This window comes from Caenorhabditis remanei, chromosome IV (genome assembly GCF_010183535.1).
Source record: "Caenorhabditis remanei strain PX506 chromosome IV, whole genome shotgun sequence".
In the NCBI taxonomy this organism is placed as follows: domain Eukaryota; kingdom Metazoa; phylum Nematoda; class Chromadorea; order Rhabditida; family Rhabditidae; genus Caenorhabditis; species Caenorhabditis remanei.
The window spans coordinates 8,851,242-8,872,292 of record NC_071331.1 but is presented as its reverse complement, the minus strand read 5'-3'; the positions used below and the strand labels follow the sequence as shown (position 1 = coordinate 8,872,292).

Below are 21,051 nucleotides of genomic sequence, written 5' to 3'. Positions count from 1 at the left end.
TTACTCTGCTTCTGGAATGAACTTATTGATCGTTCAATATTAGAAAAGTTAAGATTTCTGATTGTTAGTCATTCCAACAATCTACTTACCGTTTCAAATAATTATTTTTAACTCAAATATCGGTCCGAAAAATATTGGACCATAGTCAATTAATACTTCATATTACTCAAGTAATCATTCTGAGAAAACTATCTTTCTAAAATCCTTAAAATTTCATTAACACTGAAAGTTAGAAACATACTAAAACACGAATTGGATTCTTTTTTCATCTATGACTAAGTGCAACTCATTTAAAGCTTATATCGGCCTCATCGGTTTTTTAGTTTTATCACACATTTTCAAAACAGTAAATTATTTTTTTGCTGTTTCAGATGTGAGATTTGTTCTTCACACTTGAAATGATAAAATATTAGAGGAAAATTTATTCCACCTTTTTCAAATAAAAAAACCATCATTGTCTTCTTCCATTAATCAATCAGATCCTCTCTGTCTCCCACGATTTCCCTTTCACACTCCTCTCTTTTCATCTCATCTAAGCCTTCTTCTCCATTTCATTCCCTTCTGTGTGATCGACCTTGACTAGCTCCCTCCTTCTTCCACCAGTTCCCCCCCGACAAAAGGAATCCATGATGACCTTCAAATGTTTCCACCCAACTGACTATCCTCTGATCACCATAATATTTTCTTAACTGACACCTTCTTATCACATTTCTTCTCCGTCTTCTTTTTGGTTGATCCGATCCAACCACAAACATTTTACTCGCTTGGCTGCACCTTGGTTTTACTGCGGTAGTTTATCTTCTTATACGTATCGTATCATTTCTCTGGGCTGGACGTGTTTTACAAGGGAACCTTTTAAGTGGGACCTAATGCCAGTGAAAACGACCTATACAGATCGAAAGAGGATGTTTGAAAACCTATAAATCAACTTTCAAAAGTTGCTTACGTGACCTGTAAGTGGCTGAAATCTCGACCTGAAAATTGACCAATTTTACCATTGATTTGCTGTATCTCCTACCACGTTTGTAAAGACTACGGCGGCAGTATAAAAACGTGTTCGAGTGGCGCAGGTGGTTAGCGTCTAGGCGGAGAAAAGTTTTGCCCTGGTTCGACACCTTCGCCATTTTTTTCTTTTTTTGTTGACTTTTTCCATTTTTTGCCATGTTTTTTTTAAAGATATCATAAAAGTTTTTTGTACCACCACCAACGTGATTCCCTTCTGAATCCATTTCAGATGATGATTAAGAGAAATTTCTGCCAGTTGACAGATGAAAGTGCTGAAATTTATGATTTATGATAGATTCCAAAAACTCATTGAAAAAAAAGTGGGAAAAATCAACCAAAAAAAAAAGAAAAAATTGTGCGGGGGTCGAACCAGGGCAAAACTTTTCTCCTCCTAGGCTCTAACCACCTGCGCCACTCGAACACGTTTTTATACTGCCGCCGTAGTCTTTACAAACGTGGTAGGAGGTACAGCAAATCAATGGTAAAATTGGTCAATTTTCAGGTCGAGATTTCAGCCACTTACAGGTCACGTAAGCAACTTTTGAAAGTTGATTTATAGGTTTTCAAACATCCTCTTTCGACCTGTATAGGTCGTTTTTGCTGGCATTAGGTCCCACTTAAAAGGTTCCCTTGTTAGTCGACTTACAACTAATATGGAATGCTTCCTGAATGATGCCCCTGTAGCACACCGAGAAATTCCGTACGAGGGTTTCTTCGAACTCATTCCAAAAATGCTTACTATTAGAGTACCATATGGGGTTTTATCAAGTGATCAGTTTTTGCTTCGCACATTCATCAATAGTTATCATGTGAATCAGTAATTCTTAGTTAGACCATTTGAACGTTATCAAACGGGTTTCCTTTTTAACGCTACAATCTCTTTAGACGTTTCGCCAACTGAAACATGTTCTGCTCTTCACTTTTCTTGTGTTTCTGAAATAGCATTAATATTTTTCTCCTGATCTCCTCTAATACCCGGGGTCATCAACTTCTTTTTTCACATATTAAAAAATTTTATTTGTAGGTCTGGTGGTATTTTTAAACCTTCAGGACATTGTTTGAAAATATATAACAGTGTGCTCAAATCAGATACACAAAAAGATTGTTTTACTGTTTCAGTGTGGTTCTAAATCACAAAAATATAGCATTTTATGATAAATCTGAGCATAGGAGAATTTACTACAATTTTTTCTTTCCCTACGTGTCTGTTTCTTGTTTTTGAGACAGCCAGTTTCTCGATATCGAATTTTTATCGTTTCACCAGTTCTATTTCATGTTGTGATCCAGTACTGAATAACACGCACACAAATAATGATAATATATTGACAACCAACGTTTGTTCTGACTATGAGATGGTCTGTTTCAAAAAAGAGATTTAACGATGATGTAAATCCATAATTAATCAGTTCTGCAAAATCAACGCATTCACTGAGACGGGAAATTTTTTTTTCGGTTTTTTTGTTTTAGTTTTCATTGTTTCTCATTTCTCTTTCAGCCCTTTGAAAATAAGATTTACCGTTTTTTTGTAATCCCTAGTAGTGCAGTTAAGGTAATCAAACGGTTTTTAGACAAGGTTAGTTCTGATAGATTTGAAGTTCACGCAGATGCGAACATGATATTGATGACTCAAAATTATTGTTTTTATTCAACTTCTATGAAACAGTATTTAATTTTTGAGAACCTATGTAGCAATTATTTTACAATGGGTTTGCGAAAAGTTTATATTAACACATTTTCATTGAGCGTTACCTTGATAATTAATAAATTTATGACTGTCAGCATTAAAATAAAACCCAGTTGAAACAGTGAACCATTGGCATCCTGGGCTGGAATAAGAAGAACAATTGTGAACCTTTTTTCCAGATATCCGTCAATTATGATTGTAGAAAAGGTGTAAGCCATCATTTGGTACACAGGTTGGTCACATTGTCACCTTCCAGTAAGAAGTTTTACAACTGAATGTGGCTGAAAACTGAGGATTTTTAAGTTTTGGAGAACTTTCTGCAAAGAACTAGTTCAACAAAGGAAGTATCGTATCATAACTTTTCCGAAACCGAAAATTTCTTGTTTCAGTACAAACATATAATTTGTACTGTAATTTATACAACACTATTTTTTCCATTCCATGAAACAATCCCTTCTACTCCCTCATCATTCCCCTAATTACGCCTCTCACTCCATATCTTTTGCGCCTATTTCTCTTCGAGATAACCATCAGTTTTCGAACATAAAGGAGCGATTTGAAATTACATAACATCCCTCTCCTCACCCCCTTCTATTCTCCTCCGGTTGACCTACCTGTTCTTCTTGTTTTCCTCCCGATTTCGATGATTCATCCCCTCTTTTCCTCTTCATTCTGTTTCTATTCATTGTGTTTACATCCTCCGAAAAGGCGAGAGGAGGGATAGCTAATCGAACAATGATTCATAATCGGCAATGGTAATTGGTCTCTTCATCATTATGAAGAGTGTTTCTGGATTTGAACGGTTAGACACAAAAAAATGTATTGTGACTCTCTGTTTCAGAAATTTCATTTTTCGCAGTTGTTGAGTTCTTTCTAATATGAAAATTCACCAATCCGATAATCGACCAATTCGATTGCCAAAATTCGTAAAAATCACAAAATCCTGAAATTAGATGTTTCTGTAAGTTGAAAAATCTTTTTTGATTATCACCTCAATCTTACTTTTACATATTTTTCTAATGAGGTTTTATTTATTCTAGTACAAAATTTGCGAACTGACTATAAATCTGAATCTATATCTTAAGATATTTCGAAAACTGTAAGTGCTACATGATATCGGAACTATAACTGTCCTAGCATGAATAGTTGGAATAATACAGCAGTATTAGCTCGCTGAAAACGGAAAAGTTTTCTTCTTTCAGTTTATAAAATAAACTTTTTTTCAGTTTCAACTAAAACGCTATGTTTCAACTACTTCACATTTTTCAGTATTCTCCATCCGTTATTCACATTTGTAATATCATAGTCAAACTATTCGAATACACTATGAATACTGATTTTTTACTGTTCAACTATCTGATGTATCAAAAAACAAAAAGTTCGAAATTATTGATTGCTCTAGACACCAAGTTATTGTAAACTTTTGGATATCAAATCAGGTTAGCATACATACAAAGAAAATGATTTCGAAACTGAGAAAAATGTTCAGTTTCAGTTACTGCTCAAATAATTTTGTGTTTTCTGTTCCTTGTTTTTTACGGCAAGAGTGTGGGAAATAGGATATAAATCGCTTCCAAAAGGCGGCACATTAAGCTGCGTATCAAAAACCCACTATGACGCCGCGAATTGAAAACGTTAAAAATTAAAATTGTCAACAAGTCTATTTAATCTTTAGTTTTCAGTGTTCATCTCCAGATATCGTGCGGTCTGGATTCCAATAAACAGTTCTCTCTAAGAAAATACTTTTACAATTTTTCATCAAAAACTCAGGCTTTCAATGAACAATCAATGTTTGATCAAGTTCACAGAGATGTTTTTGCGAAAAATATGAGCCAAACCTAATTTCAGCCCCGCTTTCTCGATTTCAAGGTTTTGAAATATTGAAAAAATAGTTCAACCTCAATACCGATTTTTCAGCAATCCATGAAATAACTATATTTTTTCTCAGCAATGATCCTGGATTTGAATGGTAACTACAAAGGGATTGAAAAATTATGTACTTTTTTAGAAAATATGTATAATAATACCACAATTTTCCTTCTCGACATTTTAATCAGATCCATATATTCAAAAACATCGGAGGATATTAAAAAAACCATACTTGTCACGGGCCGGGCCGGGCCGGGCCGGGCCGGGCCGATTTCCAAATTTTCACCGGCCCGGCCCGGCCCGGCCCGGTCAACTCGGTCGGCCCGGCCCGGCCCGGCCCGGCCCTGGCCCGGCCCGGTCGGCCCGGGTGAAGCGACTTTTTTCGAAAAACATGTTTTTTTCAGCAGTTATTTTTGAAAAAGGGGTTTTTGAGGTATTTTCTGCAAAAATTCTACTGAATTGATGATTTTTATTAGTTCTACAGTGGATTTAGTGATGAAAAAATACTTGAAAATTATTTTTGGGGTGCAAAAATTTTGAAAAATTTTCCACCCGGGCCGACCGGGCCGGGCCGGGCCGGCAAAATTTTTCCTCGGCCCGGCCCTGGCCCGGCCCGGCCCGGCCCGCGGGCCGGCCCGTCAAATGACAAGTATGAAAAAAACTACCGAAATGCTCAATACCTAATTTCAGCCCGCCTTCTCAAATTCAGGGTTTCGAAATTTGGACAAATATCATTAATGCTAATTTTTATAAACAGTTTCAGAAATACATGAAACAGTAATATTTTTTCTCAGCAATGGTCCTATTCGATCTCGTGTCAGTCATGTTTTTTACAGTTTCAATAACTCATTATCAATTTTGCGAAATTTGGGTTTACCAGTAATTGTCGTTTTAGACTTGCAATAATTAGCTACTGTCCTACTTTCCCTCAAACCCATTTCTCACCCTCCTCACTAGTGTACCTAACTTTCCACTTCATAACACTAACCTACATCTCTTTCCCTGAATTCTCCGTTCCCCTCTCTTCCATCCATTAATTTCTCATAAGAGTCCAACAAAACTTTCAACTGTCCCTCCCCTCCTGCCACGTCAAGTGGATTTCGACCCCGACGAATTCGTAACCGTTATTGTCCTCCTCTTCCCTCTGCGTCTCCTCCCCTTAATACCTATCCTCCTATGCAAATGGCCGACTTTCTCCCCTGTTTTGGGTGTCTCTGTCCCCCTCTATGTAGGCGAAAAAGGGGGGGGGGCTATTTCTCTTCTTCCTTCCCCTTCGGCTTTCCGAATTCAATTCTTCGTCAATGACCCTGAAAACGTTCACCATTCTTTCTCTCTCTCTGTCTATCCTCCTTTTCATTTTCGACTAGTCACACCATACACTTACATACCACCATTTCTGTTGGCTGGATAGGATAGGCACCAAAACGTTTAGTGTCGGTTGTTTCGTATAACAGCTGACTGGGGGAAGGGGTTTCATTTGAATTTTTTTTTTGAAAAAATCGGTTTCATGGCGTTGTGTTAGGGCATTGAAGATTATGTTGTAATGGTTCTGGAATGAAATTATCCCATGTGCTGCAAAGCGAAATTTCTAACTTTAACGATGATTTTCTACTGATTCAGAAGCTTTGTTTATCTGTAGAAGCTTAGAATTTTGACAATAAGGCGATGGAGGTGAGAGATTTTCGTTCCAAAATTCTCCGGTTTTGAAACGTCGTATAACTTTTTCCGAAGGGACGATTTTCCTTTAAATCAAACTTATAATTAAGAAGACTATTCATAGTGCTTCATTTTTCCAGACTTCCAACGGGCCGGGAGACTTTTTTCCCTTACAGTTAGCTTAATCTTGAGAATTACCGGTTTCCTAATTATCAAAAATTACTACCATCTCAGGTATTTTTTCGCACTTTGCCCACGAAATGGGCAGCATGGCCGAGAGAAAAGGGCCGCGGGGCCTGCCCTACGCCGGCACTCGTGCCGATTTTGAGGGCCACATGGCCCATTTCGTGGGCAAAGTGCCGAGATTTGGTACAACGAGCGGCATTCCTCTCCTTTCGCTCCTTACCATTTAGCACTATAATTAACCAGATTACACATTTTTGTACTTTTCTACTATTTATTCATCAAAATTAAACACAAAATAGTAATTTCAGTAATAATGGGGAGTAATAAGATAAAATAAACTAGAATTTGTCAAACTCTAAAATGGGGATTAGGAATACATGAGAAGAATATAATTTTTAGTAAAAGTTACAAATATACAAATTAAAACGAAAAATTTAAAGTAAATGCGAAAATTAACAGAGACGAGCAGTGGAGTAGCCGGAGCGCGTAGTTGATGAAGATGCTCGTATTTATTGCTGAATTTATTTCTTGTTCCGCTGAAATTTGTCAAAAATTGAAAGAAAAAAAGAAAAAAAGAAAATAGTAGCGTCTTACCTGTTTTATCGGAGGATCTGTGTAGATTGTCTCATCTTCTAATTGAAAAAAGTAGCATAAAATAGAAGAAGGAAAGAATTGAAAAAGAAACGAAATAAATTAGAAAAATCGTGGTGAAAAATCAGCGTGTGCTGTAGAGCGCGATTTCTCAACTTGTGCCCACTTCGGGCCAATGTGGTGCCCAACCGGGGCCAAACAGGTGCCTAACTCGTGCCCACATCCAACCAGCCCCTCCTTTCGGCAACCAACGCTCCAGCTTGTGCCCAACCCGCGCCAAACTAGTGCCCACTGGGCCATGTGGCCCTTTTTGTGGGCAATTTGCCTATTCAATGGCCATATGGCCCTTTTAACATTTTCACTGCCCAACCCTCGCCAAAAAATACCTGAGATATTACCAATCAAGTTGATTGAATCAACTGTAAAATGCACCGTTTTAAGTATTTGATAGAAACTGAAAAAATTTTTTGTCGAATGGTTTTTATCTGTAATAATACAACAGAACAAGTTTTGACGAACCAACTTTCTTTTATTTTATTTTTCTTTTATTTTACGTATTTCGAGTCGTTTTTCTAATGAAATGCCATCTTAATGATCTGTGCTGGAGCTCCAGTATTTTTCCGAAAAGTGAAACGGAATATATTTTTTGTAAATGATTTTTCCCAAATTCCTCTGTACCGTAGTTGTCCGGAATCCGGATTCCGGAATTCCGGGTTTTTTTGACATTCCGGTTCCGGTTCCGGATTCCGGAAAATGAAAATTTTCATTCCGGTTCTCGATTCCGGATTCCGGAAAATGAAAATTTTCATTCCGATTCCGGATTCCGGATTCCGGTTTTTTGAATTTTTTACCGGAATCCTGAAGTTTAAATTTGTAAAAAAATTTTCAATCAACTGTAAAAATGCACCGTTTTAAGTAGTCAGTAGAAACTGAAAATTTTTTGTCAAGTTTTCTTTCTGAAGTGACTGTAACGGAAAACGACAGCACACCTTCCGATTAATTTTATTTTTCTTCCATTTTACGTATTACGAGGATAATTCGGAAGTAAATCTTTTTTCTAATGATCGCCAGAAAAAAAACTATGAACGTAAGAAACTGTGCTGGTATTCCAAAATTTCTCGGAAAAGTGAAACGGGATATATTTTTCGTAAATGATTTTTCCCAAATTCTTCTGTACGCCCCACAATAAACGTTAGCACAGCAGGTTGTTCGTTCTCTCTCTATTCCTCTTTTGAAAAAAACGCGTTTTTCACTTCTTTTTTGTGTTTACACGTATTTAAAGTGTCACTGTTTGCATTATTGATTTTTTCTTTCAGTTTGAATTTTTGGTCAAAGCGGAATATTGTCGCTTGTATAAAATTTGATTTATTAGAAACTTAAAACATCATATTTTCTGAAAATTATCGGTTTCTAAACGTTCATGAATATTAACTCTCTTATAACTTTTACTATCCTGCGTTTTCCAACAAAAACCAATTTTCCAGAGCCAATGGGATGATCGATGCGGGGCCATCCTCTACAAAATGTAGTCGAAAGACTGCGTTGGCCATCCATTTCACCCTCTCACTCATAGCATTTCTTCTCTGTCTCCTAGCTTTGATCTCTCCATCATGGCAACAAGTTAACCTAGAAAATGGGAGAACGGAACATCATCATGGATTATGGTTGGACTGTAAAAGGGATTACTCATTTGATTACGGACGGACGAGAGAGTATTATGAAACTTTATATAGGTGAAGAATGGATTTGACTACTGAACGTTTAGTTCGGAAGTAAAATTGTGGATAGTCTGAAACATGAAAAAAATTTTCAGACGTGACATGCAAGGATCTCCATTCGCTGCATTCTTCCTACCTCAACTCCAATGTGTCTATAAATTCGACTACTACATCGACCAAGAAGATCTCTATGATCATAACCATGACGAGAATCGCATTCAGAATGATGCATATCAACATTTGTTTTTAGGTTAGTCACTGTTTCGAAGTCAAATTAAATTTAGAAAAACATTGAAGGCTTCAATCAGACATCGACAATGTTTTGAATGAAAATATTTCAGGTTGGAAAATCGCCGCGTTGGTTGGTGTGGGCGTTGGTGTCCTGTTCGCCGGTTGTGCAGTACTAATGGGTGTCTGTGCGTTTTGTCATCGAACTTTTATATGCGCCTGCACTGTGGTGATTACTATTGCTAGTGAGTCTTTAAAAAAGTTATGTTTCAACTAGAAAGTATAAAAACTGGAAAAATGAAAACTATGCTTAGAATATGTCAAATCCTACAACCTGTAATACATAAAAGCATCAACTAGCAAGAAGCTCGAATATCTTTAAAAATGCTAACTGGGCCACGGGCAGGGGCGTAACTTGCATGTGCTGAAAATTTCACCAAAATGTAGATTTCGGCTAGTGCTATATCAATGACCTATTACTGGCCGAATAGCAGATCATTGATGTGCCGGCCGCGGGCCGGGCTAGAATGGCTTTCTTGGTCATTTTCGCGTTTTTTTGGCAATTCTTCCCGACCCGCAACATATTAACGACTAGCCTCCCGGCTCGTAGTTGGTCTCAGATATATGTAGAACTCGCGGAGATCTACATTTTGCTATATTTTTCAGCTTATAGTATTTCATTTCAACTTTATCATAGGTCTTACGTATAGCTTTTCCGTGACTTGAAAATACCAGACTTCTCAAAAATCGGCCGGCCCGGGCCGGGCCGAGATTTTTCTTGACCGGGACGGGGGGCCGGGCCGTAATTTCTCTTGGCCCGGCCCGGCCCGGTCGGCCCGGATTCAAAAATGGGAACCCGTTTTTACCAAATTTTATTTGAAATTTTTCGAAAAAATAGAGTAAAAATGCTTAAATTATCATACATATTCACATTTTTCAAAAAATTTCAAAAAATTTCCAAAAAAAAGTCAACAACTCAAAATGTTTCAAAACGTGCCGAGCGGGCCGGGCCGGGCCGGGCCGAGATTTTTTCTGATTTCGGCCCGCCCGGCCCGGCCCGTGACAAGTCTGAAAAAAACAGTTTCGACGTGTGTATTTTTTCGCAGTCTGAAATATTGATTTTGTGTTTCAAAAAATTGGTTTAATTAGGAAAATAGGATGCTTGTGTTTTGTCCATCCGTAGAATCTTTACTTCTGAAAAAATTAATTACTGTTTTGGTTAGTTTTGAAATTCATAAAATATTAATCCGATACAATCTACATCATCAGCATTCAGCTCTACTCTCCCTTCTCGGTAGCGCGATCTTCTATTTCTGGGGCAACACGCAAGACAACAAAGTGATCAAAGAAGAAGACGAGAACGAGACCTACGAACATGTACTCGGATGGGCATTCTACTGTCATCTACTGGGAACTCTTCTCCTCGGTTTCTGTTCTGTGATGGGTTGTTGTGTAACATCGATATCGACAAGCAAAAGCACTTCTCAATTGGTGTCGATTGAATTGGTGGAGAATGGAGATGGATCTGAATTGCTTTCATCGAATGGGCAAAACTTCAAACGATCGTTTTCCGCGGTGTATCGAGTGGATTCGTCTGCTTTGAGGCAGTGGGAAAAGTCGTATTTAAAGAATGCAATGGAGAAGGGGGATGTTGAACAGGTAAGGGTGATGTCTAGGGAAAGCCCCCGAGTGACCGTAGAGTTATATGACGTGACTTATACCATTGGAAAGCTGAGAAAACGCTGATTCCAAATATATATTCAGCTTTCGTCTTTGAGGCCTTGTATTCGAGAAAACCAAAGTCAAAGTTTGGACCTTAAAAAATATCGGCAGAGTGGAAATTTTTTGCATTTTTGTTTATAATGTTCGAGGCCTAGTATGAAAATGAGACAGACCTGGTTAGAGAATCTTTAAAGTTCTCAACAAAAAATTCCGCGCTGCTGACATTTTTTAGACGTCAGTACAGTTCAAACTTGTCAGTGGTCTAATCTTTGATCTCGTTTTTCTCGAATACTTATCATCAAGAGCAAAAACTGAATAAGTATTTAGAATCAACGTTTTCTCAGCTATTCAATGATATATACACGTCCTATAACTCCACGGTCACTAGGGGGCCTTTTTTAGTACCAGTCGGTTCACGTCGCCTGACGGCGACTAAACCTCCTTCTCAACACCACCCTTCTGGGTGTTGCAGTGAATTACCCGGAAACGGAGGACACGTTCAGAATCATCTATTTTTTCTGAATCCGATGATATCAAAAAATCCTTCACGTCGTCATTTTTTAGAAAACGGCTCATAACTTTTTATGACGTGGATCAATCCGAAAACTGACGACACGTTCAGAATCATCTATTTTTTCTGAATCCGATGATATCAAAAAATCCTTCACGTGGTCATTTTTTAGAAAACGGCTCATAACTTTTTATGACGTGGATCAATCCGAAAACTGACGACACGTTCAGAATCATCTATTTTTTCTGAATCCGATGATATCAAAAAATCCTTCACGTCGTCATTTTTTAGAAAACGGCTCATAACTTTTTATGACGTGGACCAATGCGAAAACGGACGACACGTTTGGATTCCTTTAGTTTTTCTGAATCCAATAATATCAAAAAATCCTTCACGTCGTCACTTTTTAGAATACGGCTCATAACTTTTTATGACGTGGATCAATCCGAAAACTGACGATACGTTCAGAATCATCTATTTTTTCTGAATCCAATAATATCAAAAAATCCTTCACGTCGTCATTTTTTAGAAAACGGCTCATAACTTTTTATGACGTGGACCAATGCGAAAACGGACGACACGTTTGGATTCCTTTAGTTTTTCTGAATCCAATAATATCAAAAAATCCTTCACGTCGTCATTTTTTAGAAAACGGCTCATAACTTTTTATGACGTGGATCGATGCGAAAACTGACGACACGTTTGGATTCCTTTAGTTTTTCTGAATCCGATGATATCAAAAAATCCTTCACGTCGTCACTTTTTAGAAAACCGCTCATAACTTTTCATAACGTGGACCAATCCGAAAACGGACGGCACTGGCCACAAAGAGAAAAAAGTTAAAGTTACATTTTACCGGTTTTCTTTGGAGTCTGGAGTCGAACCAACTAACTGTAGTCAACGTCGCTTAACTTGCCAGATCGGACGGTCGGCGCGTTCCCTTTTATCCACGCGCCACTGAAGAGGCGCCGTTCTGTGAAGAGGAAAGCGAGCAGCCGACGTTTCACGGGTTTTGCCGACCGCCTCCCCCTTCTCTCTCTTCGAATTTGGCTTGAAAAGCAGTATTTTTGATCCAGTAGACGTGATTTTGAGAATTTTGAAAAAAGAAAAAAACGAGCATCGTTAAGAGAAAATTTCTGATCTTTTGGTCCAAATTCGAAGAAAATCGGTTCAGTAGGAAAGGCGGTAGGATCGGCGACAGACAAACAAACATACAGCCGTTTGCGTTTGTTAATAGTAAAGATATGTACCAAATAACGGATACTGAAATTCATCAAATCAAAAAATGACATAGTGAAACAGTATATTTTCAGAACTTCAAACGTACCGCCTCTGTCCCCAACTTCTCCAAACACCACCGTAAATCTCGTCGTTCCCAACGCCAATCCTCTGGCCAAGACTTCTTCTCCTCCACATCGAATATCACTGAAATCTCCCATTTCGGGTCGAACATCACCATGAATACTCAAATGACACAACAAACTCGTGACACTACCCAAACCGCACCGGCTGCTGTTCCATGTCCTGTTCCACCAAGTGCTGCTGGTAAACCACTGAAATCCGCTTTGAAGACACCGATTCAGACGAGAAGAGAAATGATTGCTCCGCCAGTGGAGCCGGTGGTTAACACCTATGAGTATTGTGACTCGACGATTGGAGTTTCAAGTTTTTTGGGATCAAGGTTAGTGGTTTTTACAGTATCGGGAGTTTAAGGTGGTTGAGGTATGCTAATCTCATAACGGTTATAAAACGAATAAAAAAGTATCCAAAATTTCTCAAAAATGATAATTTGTTTCTGTTCCTAAAATGTCTGAAAAAATTTGCTTTGTATTCAACAAGAACAATAATCCCATAAATATGATTTCTAAAATATAAATTGAAAAACAGAAAATATTCATTTTTCCTTACTTCCAGAACCCCGACTCGTCCCAACCACCCTTACGATGAGGTCTACGAAACAATCCCCGGTGAAGACTACCTGGAACCAAAAAGTGTTCGAAACAACCGTCTATCCAACTCAACTCTCTCTACAACCGACATGGAGCACACCCAGAAAATGCTTCAGAAGACACTTCCACCAGTTCATGGATCTTCTCAATCCATCCCTCTACCACAGAAAATCCCGCCGAAATCCACAATGATTGATGACGTGGCTTCTGCGCCTAGACCAGTTTCATTCAATGAAGATCCGAGGGATAGAGATATAAATATGTTTAGAATTCGAGAAAGAACGAGAATTGAAAAGGAGGAAAGAGAGAAATTTATCAAGACTGCAATGCTGCCACCACCACCTGTGTTACCAGTGAAACCTGTCAAAAGTATAAGAGATATTGGGATTGATCTGTCGAAAGAGAGTGTGGGATCTTGTAAAATTGAAGAACCAGTTGGAAGGATGGGGTCAGGAGCAATGTTACCACCGAAGCCAGTTATAGAGGATAGAGGGAATTATGCAATTCATAATCCGTGCTTTGATGAGTAGGTTTTTCATTTTTTCCGTTTCACTTACATACAAATTTTGAAACCACCTTTTCTAATTTCTCTACTACTTTCAAACTAATGTTTTTCAGCTCCGACGACTTCCCTCCACCACCATCTGAAATCGGACTGAATACCTTTGCAACCAAACAGAAGTCCATTACGAATCTCTCATTCCGAGGAATTTCAGCTGCTCAGCATATCTTCGATAGACCTGAAAGCATGGTTTCAGTCTCTTCAAGTGCCAGTAATAACAAAAATAATGAAGCGAATAGGAGGAATCCGTTGACGAGTATCTCACAGCACTCACTGGTGAACAGGAGATTGTTGAATGTGATGCCGGATGAGGTAAGTATAAAAAATGATATAACTATTGAGTTTTAGTAAAAATTATTTCCAAGTTAGATGTATTGAGAAACTGTGATAGTTTGCTGTTACAGTCAGTAAGTACATGTAGCAATTCATTTTTAAAAGCATTGATATTACCCTCACGGTGTTACGGTATCATAGATTGTCCAACAAAGTAAATTACTTATAAATCATACATAATAAAGGTAGTGCTTCTTTTTTGTAGTTGACAACTTTTTTGTACAGACACTCGCTAAAGAGTTACATATAGGCAAAGTAATTTCTCCCTCCAATCGTCCCATTTCAGTGAAAAATAGAGTAATTTTTGAGCTGTACCCGTAAAATGACCATAACTCTCTAGGTAGTGTCCGTACAAAACAGTTGACAATTACCAAAAGGAAGCTCTAACTTTGTTCTGTACGGTTTTTACATAATTTACTTTGTAGGACAATCTCTGGCAAAGTTGGTCATTTTTAACTAAAAACGGCCAAAGTTCGTATCTTTTTGCACGGTACTGTATTTTAAAAATGACTTAATCATTGAGTTTTGGTTATTGTGTCTAAGTTTAATGTGAAAAACTGTAAAAGTTTGCTGTTACAGTGAGCTAGTACATGTAGCAATTCATTTTGAAAGAATTCAGCGTTTTCAACAGTATTATATGTACTAAATATATCTTTAAAACTCTGACACGACCATTCCATCACCTCCTCCCACTCAGCTTCTCCATTTCCAGGTCGACCGATCCGTTGGTTCCTCTACAATTCTTGAAAATGAAGTACACGACTCTCCAGGTTCATATGCTCAGGATGCAGAAGTCCGTTTGAATTTGTTCATGAAAGACAAGAATAATCAAGATGAGACTACCGTCTAGGAACTAAGAGCTTCTTTTTACTGTTCCCGGTTTCTCGTATCAGTTTGGATTTTTCGAATTTCGCATTGTTTTTTTGATATATACATATTTTTCTCACTAACTATGATCTCGATTTGTTTCGTTTGCCAGAATATCAATAAATGCTAAGTATATCAAGAGTTTTTCCAGTTTTAATTGGTAATGTTTTCATTGAAAAACTCTTTATTGTTGGAAAGGCGCGTGGCCGTCCACGCTGGCAATGACGTGACGACCTTCGAATTATAGAACTAGTGAACTCTGATATTGATCATTCTTTGGTTTAACCATACATAAAACCACCGCTCATATAAACGACTGTCTATCAATTCTCGGCTATTCTTATTCGGCTTCACGATATAATATTGGCGATCAGGAAACTAAAAGTACTCAGGTATTATGGGGGAAGAAAAATTAGCATTTGCAAAAGAGCTCACTGAAACGCTGCGAATGTTCCGCGAACAAATGGTGGCGTCGGCAGAAATCCAGCAAAATCAGTTGGCTGAGAATCGGCGGCTACACGAAGAAATAGCGGCACGAGTTGCAGCTGGATCTGAGACGGAGACTCGTGAGAACATGACTGTGCAGACACCCCGAGCCAGAAACAACGCTCGGTTGATGGGTGATTTGGCAAGACGACTTCCACGTTTTGTGTTCACGCTTGACGAACCAGATTCTTTTAAGAAATGGTTTTCACGTCATGAGTTGGTGATTGTTGAAGATGGAAAAGACTTATCGTCAAGAGAGCAAGTCCGGTTACTACTGGGTGCTCTCGATGAATCAGCGTTCCATCGTTATGTCGACTCGCAGCGTGAAGCTGCCGATGTATATGACATTCCATTCAAGGATACAGTTGAGGCGTTAGGAAGAGTATTTGGTTCACATCGGAGTCTGATGATGAAACGACAAGAGTGCCTTCAAATCACGCGAGCTTCCGGAATGTTCCACGATCCACTCGAATATAGCAACAGAATCAGCGAAGCTGTCCTAGATTCGAAGTTGGCTACCATGTCAACAGATGATTGGTCCGTTTTTTTGTTCCTCCGGGGATTAGATGGACCTGGTGATGCTGCAGCCAAAGCATTCTTGATGCAGTGGGCTGAGCAGTGCGAGCGGAAGAAGGAGAAAGTCACATTGGCTTTGATTCATGATGAATGGCTCCGCTTTCTTCAACTCAAACAACAGACAAAAACGGTGGCAGCTAGTTCGCCAAAGCAACCGTTGAGTGTGAATAAGGTTGAAAAGAAACCCGTCCGCAACACCAGCAATCACAAAACCGAAACCAAAGGTCACGGTTCAGAGTCTCAGTCGAAGAAAGAGTTTACTTGCTTCAAGTGTGGCGAACAGGGTCATTGTGCACCACAATGTCCGCAAAATTCAGGAAAGAAGAAGACGGTTAAGCGTTGGGAAAGAAAGGGTGCCAAAAAAACGCAAAGCGTTAGAGTAGATAATCTTGATGGGAATCAGAGTAAGTCGGTAAAACCGTCGATGTGGGTGAATGTTGGGAGTCAGATGCTGAAGTTCCAGCTTGATACTGGAAGTGAGATAACTCTCATCAGCGAGAAGAGCTGGAAGGCTATTGGAGCTCCGGAACTAGAAGAAGTTCCCCACCGGATTGCCTGTGCGAACGGAACTGAAATGATCGTGAAAGGCCGCGTGCTAGTATCATTTGAGCTAAAAGGAGTACAGTACTCTGAATATGCGTACGTTCGACAGGAGTTCACAAATCTGATTGGCATGTCATGGTTGGCTCATTCTCCGGAAGTCATAGAAGCACTCGATGTCGTGGTAAGCTCCGTAACTACAGCAGTTGCGGAGAAGGACAGCAACCGGTTGAGAATGTCCTTACAAACAGAATTTCCAAAGGTTTTCGAAGATACCTTAGGGTTGTGCACGAAAGAGAAAGCGCTAGTTCGCACTCTTCCGAATGTAAAGCCAACATTCAAAAAATGCCGGCCTGTGCCGTATGGATCTGAAAAACCAGTAGAAGCAGAACTGAAACGACTTGAAGACATGGGAGTCATTGAGCACATCTCACATTCAGACTGGGCCTCGCCTATTGTCGTCGTCCGGAAAAAGGATTCGGGGAAGGTGCGTATATGTGCTGACTTCAAAAGTTCTGGTCTGAACACTGCCTTGCAGGATGAATACCATCCGTTACCAACCAGTGAAGATATTTTTGGGAAGTTAAAAGGGAAGATTTTCTCTCAAATCGATCTGAAAGATGCGTACTTGCAGATTGAACTTGATTCAGAAGCGCAGAAGCTCGCTGTCATCAACACCCACTTGGGACTGTTTAAGTATAAACGGATGCCTTTTGGTTTGAAGCCCGCTCCAGCTATTTTTCAGAAAGTTGTTGATAAGCTAACTAATGGGCTGCCAGGTGTCGCATCTTATCTAGACGAAATCATCGTATCCGCAGAGACGATGCATGAACATGAGCACATACTAAAGTTGTTGTTCGCTCGTTTTGAAGAGTATGGATTGAAAGTGAGTCTAGAGAAATGTGCCTTCGCCAAGTCAGAGATCAAATTCCTGGGATTTATAGTAAACGGAAACGGAAGAAAACCCGATCCACAGAAAACTGAAGTAATCCGCGGAATGGAATCTCCAAAAAACCAGAAGCAACTAGCTTCATTTCTGGGAGCGATCTGCTTCTACAGTCGCTTCGTTCCAAAGCTAAGCGATCTGAGGGGTCCGTTGGACCGTCTGATGAAACAAGACGTCGACTGGAAGTGGACCAACATTGAGCAAAATGCTTTCGATAGATTGAAGAATTCTGTGGCCGATGCGACGATGCTGTCTCATTTCAAGGAAGATTGGAAGATTGTCATCGCAGCAGATGCGAGTCAGTACGGAATTGGAGGAGTGCTCAGTCACATAAATCCAGAAGGACAAGAATTGCCCATAGCTCACTTTGCACGATCACTAACGGAGACTGAAAAACGTTATAGTCAAATCGAGAAGGAGGGCTTAGCATTGGTGTACACCGTAAAAAAATGTCACAAGTTTGTATTTGGAAGAAAGTTCTCCCTGCAAACTGATCACAAACCACTTCTAGCTATCTTTGGAGATAACAAAGATCTGCCAGTGCACTCGCAGAACCGACTTGTACGTTGGGCAATTACGTTATTGTCGTACAACTTCGACATAAGCTATGTGTCGACAGCTAAGTTCGCGAAGGCTGACTGGTTATCGCGGATGATTCAAAACTATCCACGAGATGAGAATGATGTTGTGATCGCTGAAATAAGAAATGAGGATGATTTCGAGGACGAGTTCCCAAAGGCGGAACTTTATCCGGTTACATCAGAAGACATTAAAGCAGCTTCTGAAACTGATCCAGAAGTCTCAACTATTATGAAGCTAGTTCGCCACGATTCATGGAAACCGAAACCACAGTCGGATGTGGAAAAGTATTGGCATCGATACAAAGACCGTTTGAAGATATTGCAACATTGCTTGCTATTAGATGATCGGGTAGTAGTGCCAAGAAAGTTGCAAAACGCCGTGTTATCACAGCTACATGAAGGACACTCCGGCATCATCAAGATGAAGCAGAAAGCCAGAGCTTTCGTGTTTTGGAGAGGATTGGACAGAGAAGTGGAACGTATTGTTCAACATTGCTCTAGTTGTCAAGAACAAGCAAAGATGCCTATCGTGGCGCCATTGAATCCTTGGCCGGCTCCGGAAAAGCCATGGATCAGAATTCATGTGGACTACGCGGGTCCAGTAGATGGAAATTATCTACTAGTAGTTGTGGATGGTCTATCCAAGTATGCAGAAGTCAAAATGACAAAGTCCATTTCGGCAGTTTCTACTGTTGATCTAATGGAAGAAATATTTTGTGTCCATGGATTCCCCGAATTGATTATGTCGGATAATGGTTCACAGTTTACCAGTGCCTTGTTCAAGAGCATGTGTAAAAACCATGGAATCCAACACACGACCACTGCAACTTACTACCCACGGTCCAATGGAGCTGCCGAGAGAATGGTGGACACTCTCAAAAGAGGTCTCACCAAATTGAAGGGTACTGGTTCGATCACGAAACAGTTACTATCCAGATTTCTTTTCTACTACCGTAACACGCCTCATGCGGCGCTTAATGGCAGGACACCTGCGGAGATTCACTTTAACCGTGCAATCCGAACTACCATGTCTCTGCTCCTTCCGAGGGCAGAAAATCATCAGAAGGCTGCGTTGTCAAACTATCAAGAAAAAATGAAGCATCAATACGATACGCATAACGCAGCGCGCGCAAAATTTTTTCAGGTAGATCAAAAGGTTTACGCTCGGGTTCAACGTGGTAACAAGTCCGAATGGGGCTTAGGTGTCGTTCGGCGACGTTATGGGAACGTGCTCTATGAAGTACAGATTGGTGATCGACTTCATCGTTGTCATGTGAATCAATTGAGACAGAGAGTTGGCGATAAGAGTAAGGAGGATGTGTTTGAAGAAACTATCTTTCCGTTGTTTTTCGGAAATACTCAAGGTGATAGGGTAGAGACCCAGCAATCCGGGGGCCTAAGGGGTCACAGGGTGGGGCTAAATGTTTCTGATATTCCAGATACTACTCGGTTGCCGTTTTCGTCAGATTCTGATTTTGTGTTCGGTGGAGGGACGAGAGTTGATAGCGGCAGTAGTGGACAGTCTTTGGCTCAAAGTGAAGTGAACTATGAATTGAACGTTTCGAGAGATTATGACAGAAGAGCGCAAGACTCACTACCGATTAGTACAAGTGCTACAGCTACTACTACAACAAGCACTGCCATCAGTCCGTTGCCAGACACAAGTCCACAAGCCCGACCAACTACTGACCCAAGCCATTCTTTGCGAAGAAGCCAGAGACCCAGACGAGCTCCGAACCGCTACGACCCATGCTCCGAACCACAGCATGGAATAAGGAATGCACGAGGATCCAGCCGTCCGGATCATCCAGCCGCTCGTGCCAGAGGAATCGCTCCAGCCTCTGCTCGTCGTGGTCAACACAATTCTTCTGCAAGGGGGGGAGGTGTTGGAAAGGCGCGTGGCCGTCCACGCTGGCAATGACGTGACGACCTTCGAATTATAGAACTAGTGAACTCTGATATTGATCATTCTTTGGTTTAACCATACATAAAACCACCGCTCATATAAACGACTGTCTATCAATTCTCGGCTATTCTTATTCGGCTTCACGATATAATATTTATTAAAAAATTTAAAATAAAGTGTCCATTGTCATCAAATATCTGTGAAAAACACTGTTTCTTGTTTTTTGTATGAAACTAAAAATATCATGTCAAACAATCAACTTTGGTTTCTCAAACTATAGAGATCTTACCGGGAGAACTGATTCCCGCTTATAAAAAATAGCCTCCTCACTCACTAGACGCCAAACTTTTTGCCTGGTTCACTACGTGAAGGTCCAGGCCAAAAATTAAAAAATTTAATACACATACTTAGATTAGAAACTTTCGAGAAATTTATAGAAAAGTATAATAATTTTTTGTGTCAAGTTCATCTGTATTGTGCTTGTTACAGTTTTGAACCCTTCTTGAAAAGTCTGCTGCGTTTTTTCAAAACGTTCATTTTCAACTTTACTCTAAAAATTCGAGCAATAGGATACACAGTTTCCGTTATTCACTTATCTTTCTATGAAAAGTATTGTCCCTTTTCTCATTTCGAATTTATCTGCTCACGTTCCACTAGTCACTGTTGCATTGTTAACATAACACGTTTTTTATTTTAGTAGCTACATAGAAGATATTTTGTCAAAATTATGGTTTCCAGTTAATCTTATTTTTTAATTTTCAGTTTTCAGAATGACATATTATGAATTCAAATTTTTCTGTGCAAGGAAAGTTCGCCCCAGCCCCTCACGCGGCGGGCACGCCCATTCCTATTTCAGTGTCGCGTTCAATTTTTTAAAGGCGGGGCGAGTTTTACTTGCACAGAATAATTTTAATTCATAATAAAATAGTTTGACGGTTTGTTTCACTGCCAATGAAATCAAAACTATTAACACCAGTAAAATGTTTCATGACTTTTTCAAACATTGATGTTAATTACATAATAATTGCTTTTGTCCGATTTTATACGTTTTTAAAATGAAAATTTCATAATCGAAATTATCAGTAAAGTTGACTCATTTTTTGTATTGTTACGGTACACAGTAGGAACGCTCTCT

The 21,051-nt window shown here is 39.5% G+C and overlaps 1 protein-coding gene across 1 annotated transcript; it reads left to right on the top strand.

Annotated features, from left to right (window-relative positions):
- Nucleotides 1–8,485: 8,485 nt before the first annotated feature.
- On the top strand, nucleotides 8,486–14,864 carry GCK72_012987 (uncharacterized protein; the record flags this gene model as incomplete). The annotated part of the gene is made up of 8 exons (XM_003095734.2): nucleotides 8,486–8,724; nucleotides 8,805–8,959; nucleotides 9,051–9,182; nucleotides 10,214–10,596; nucleotides 12,484–12,851; nucleotides 13,085–13,645; nucleotides 13,738–13,993; nucleotides 14,727–14,864. The coding sequence occupies 8 exons, from the start codon at nucleotides 8,486–8,488 to the stop codon at nucleotides 14,862–14,864; spliced, it is 2,232 nt and encodes a 743-aa protein (XP_003095782.2).
- Nucleotides 14,865–21,051: the final 6,187 nt, after the last annotated feature.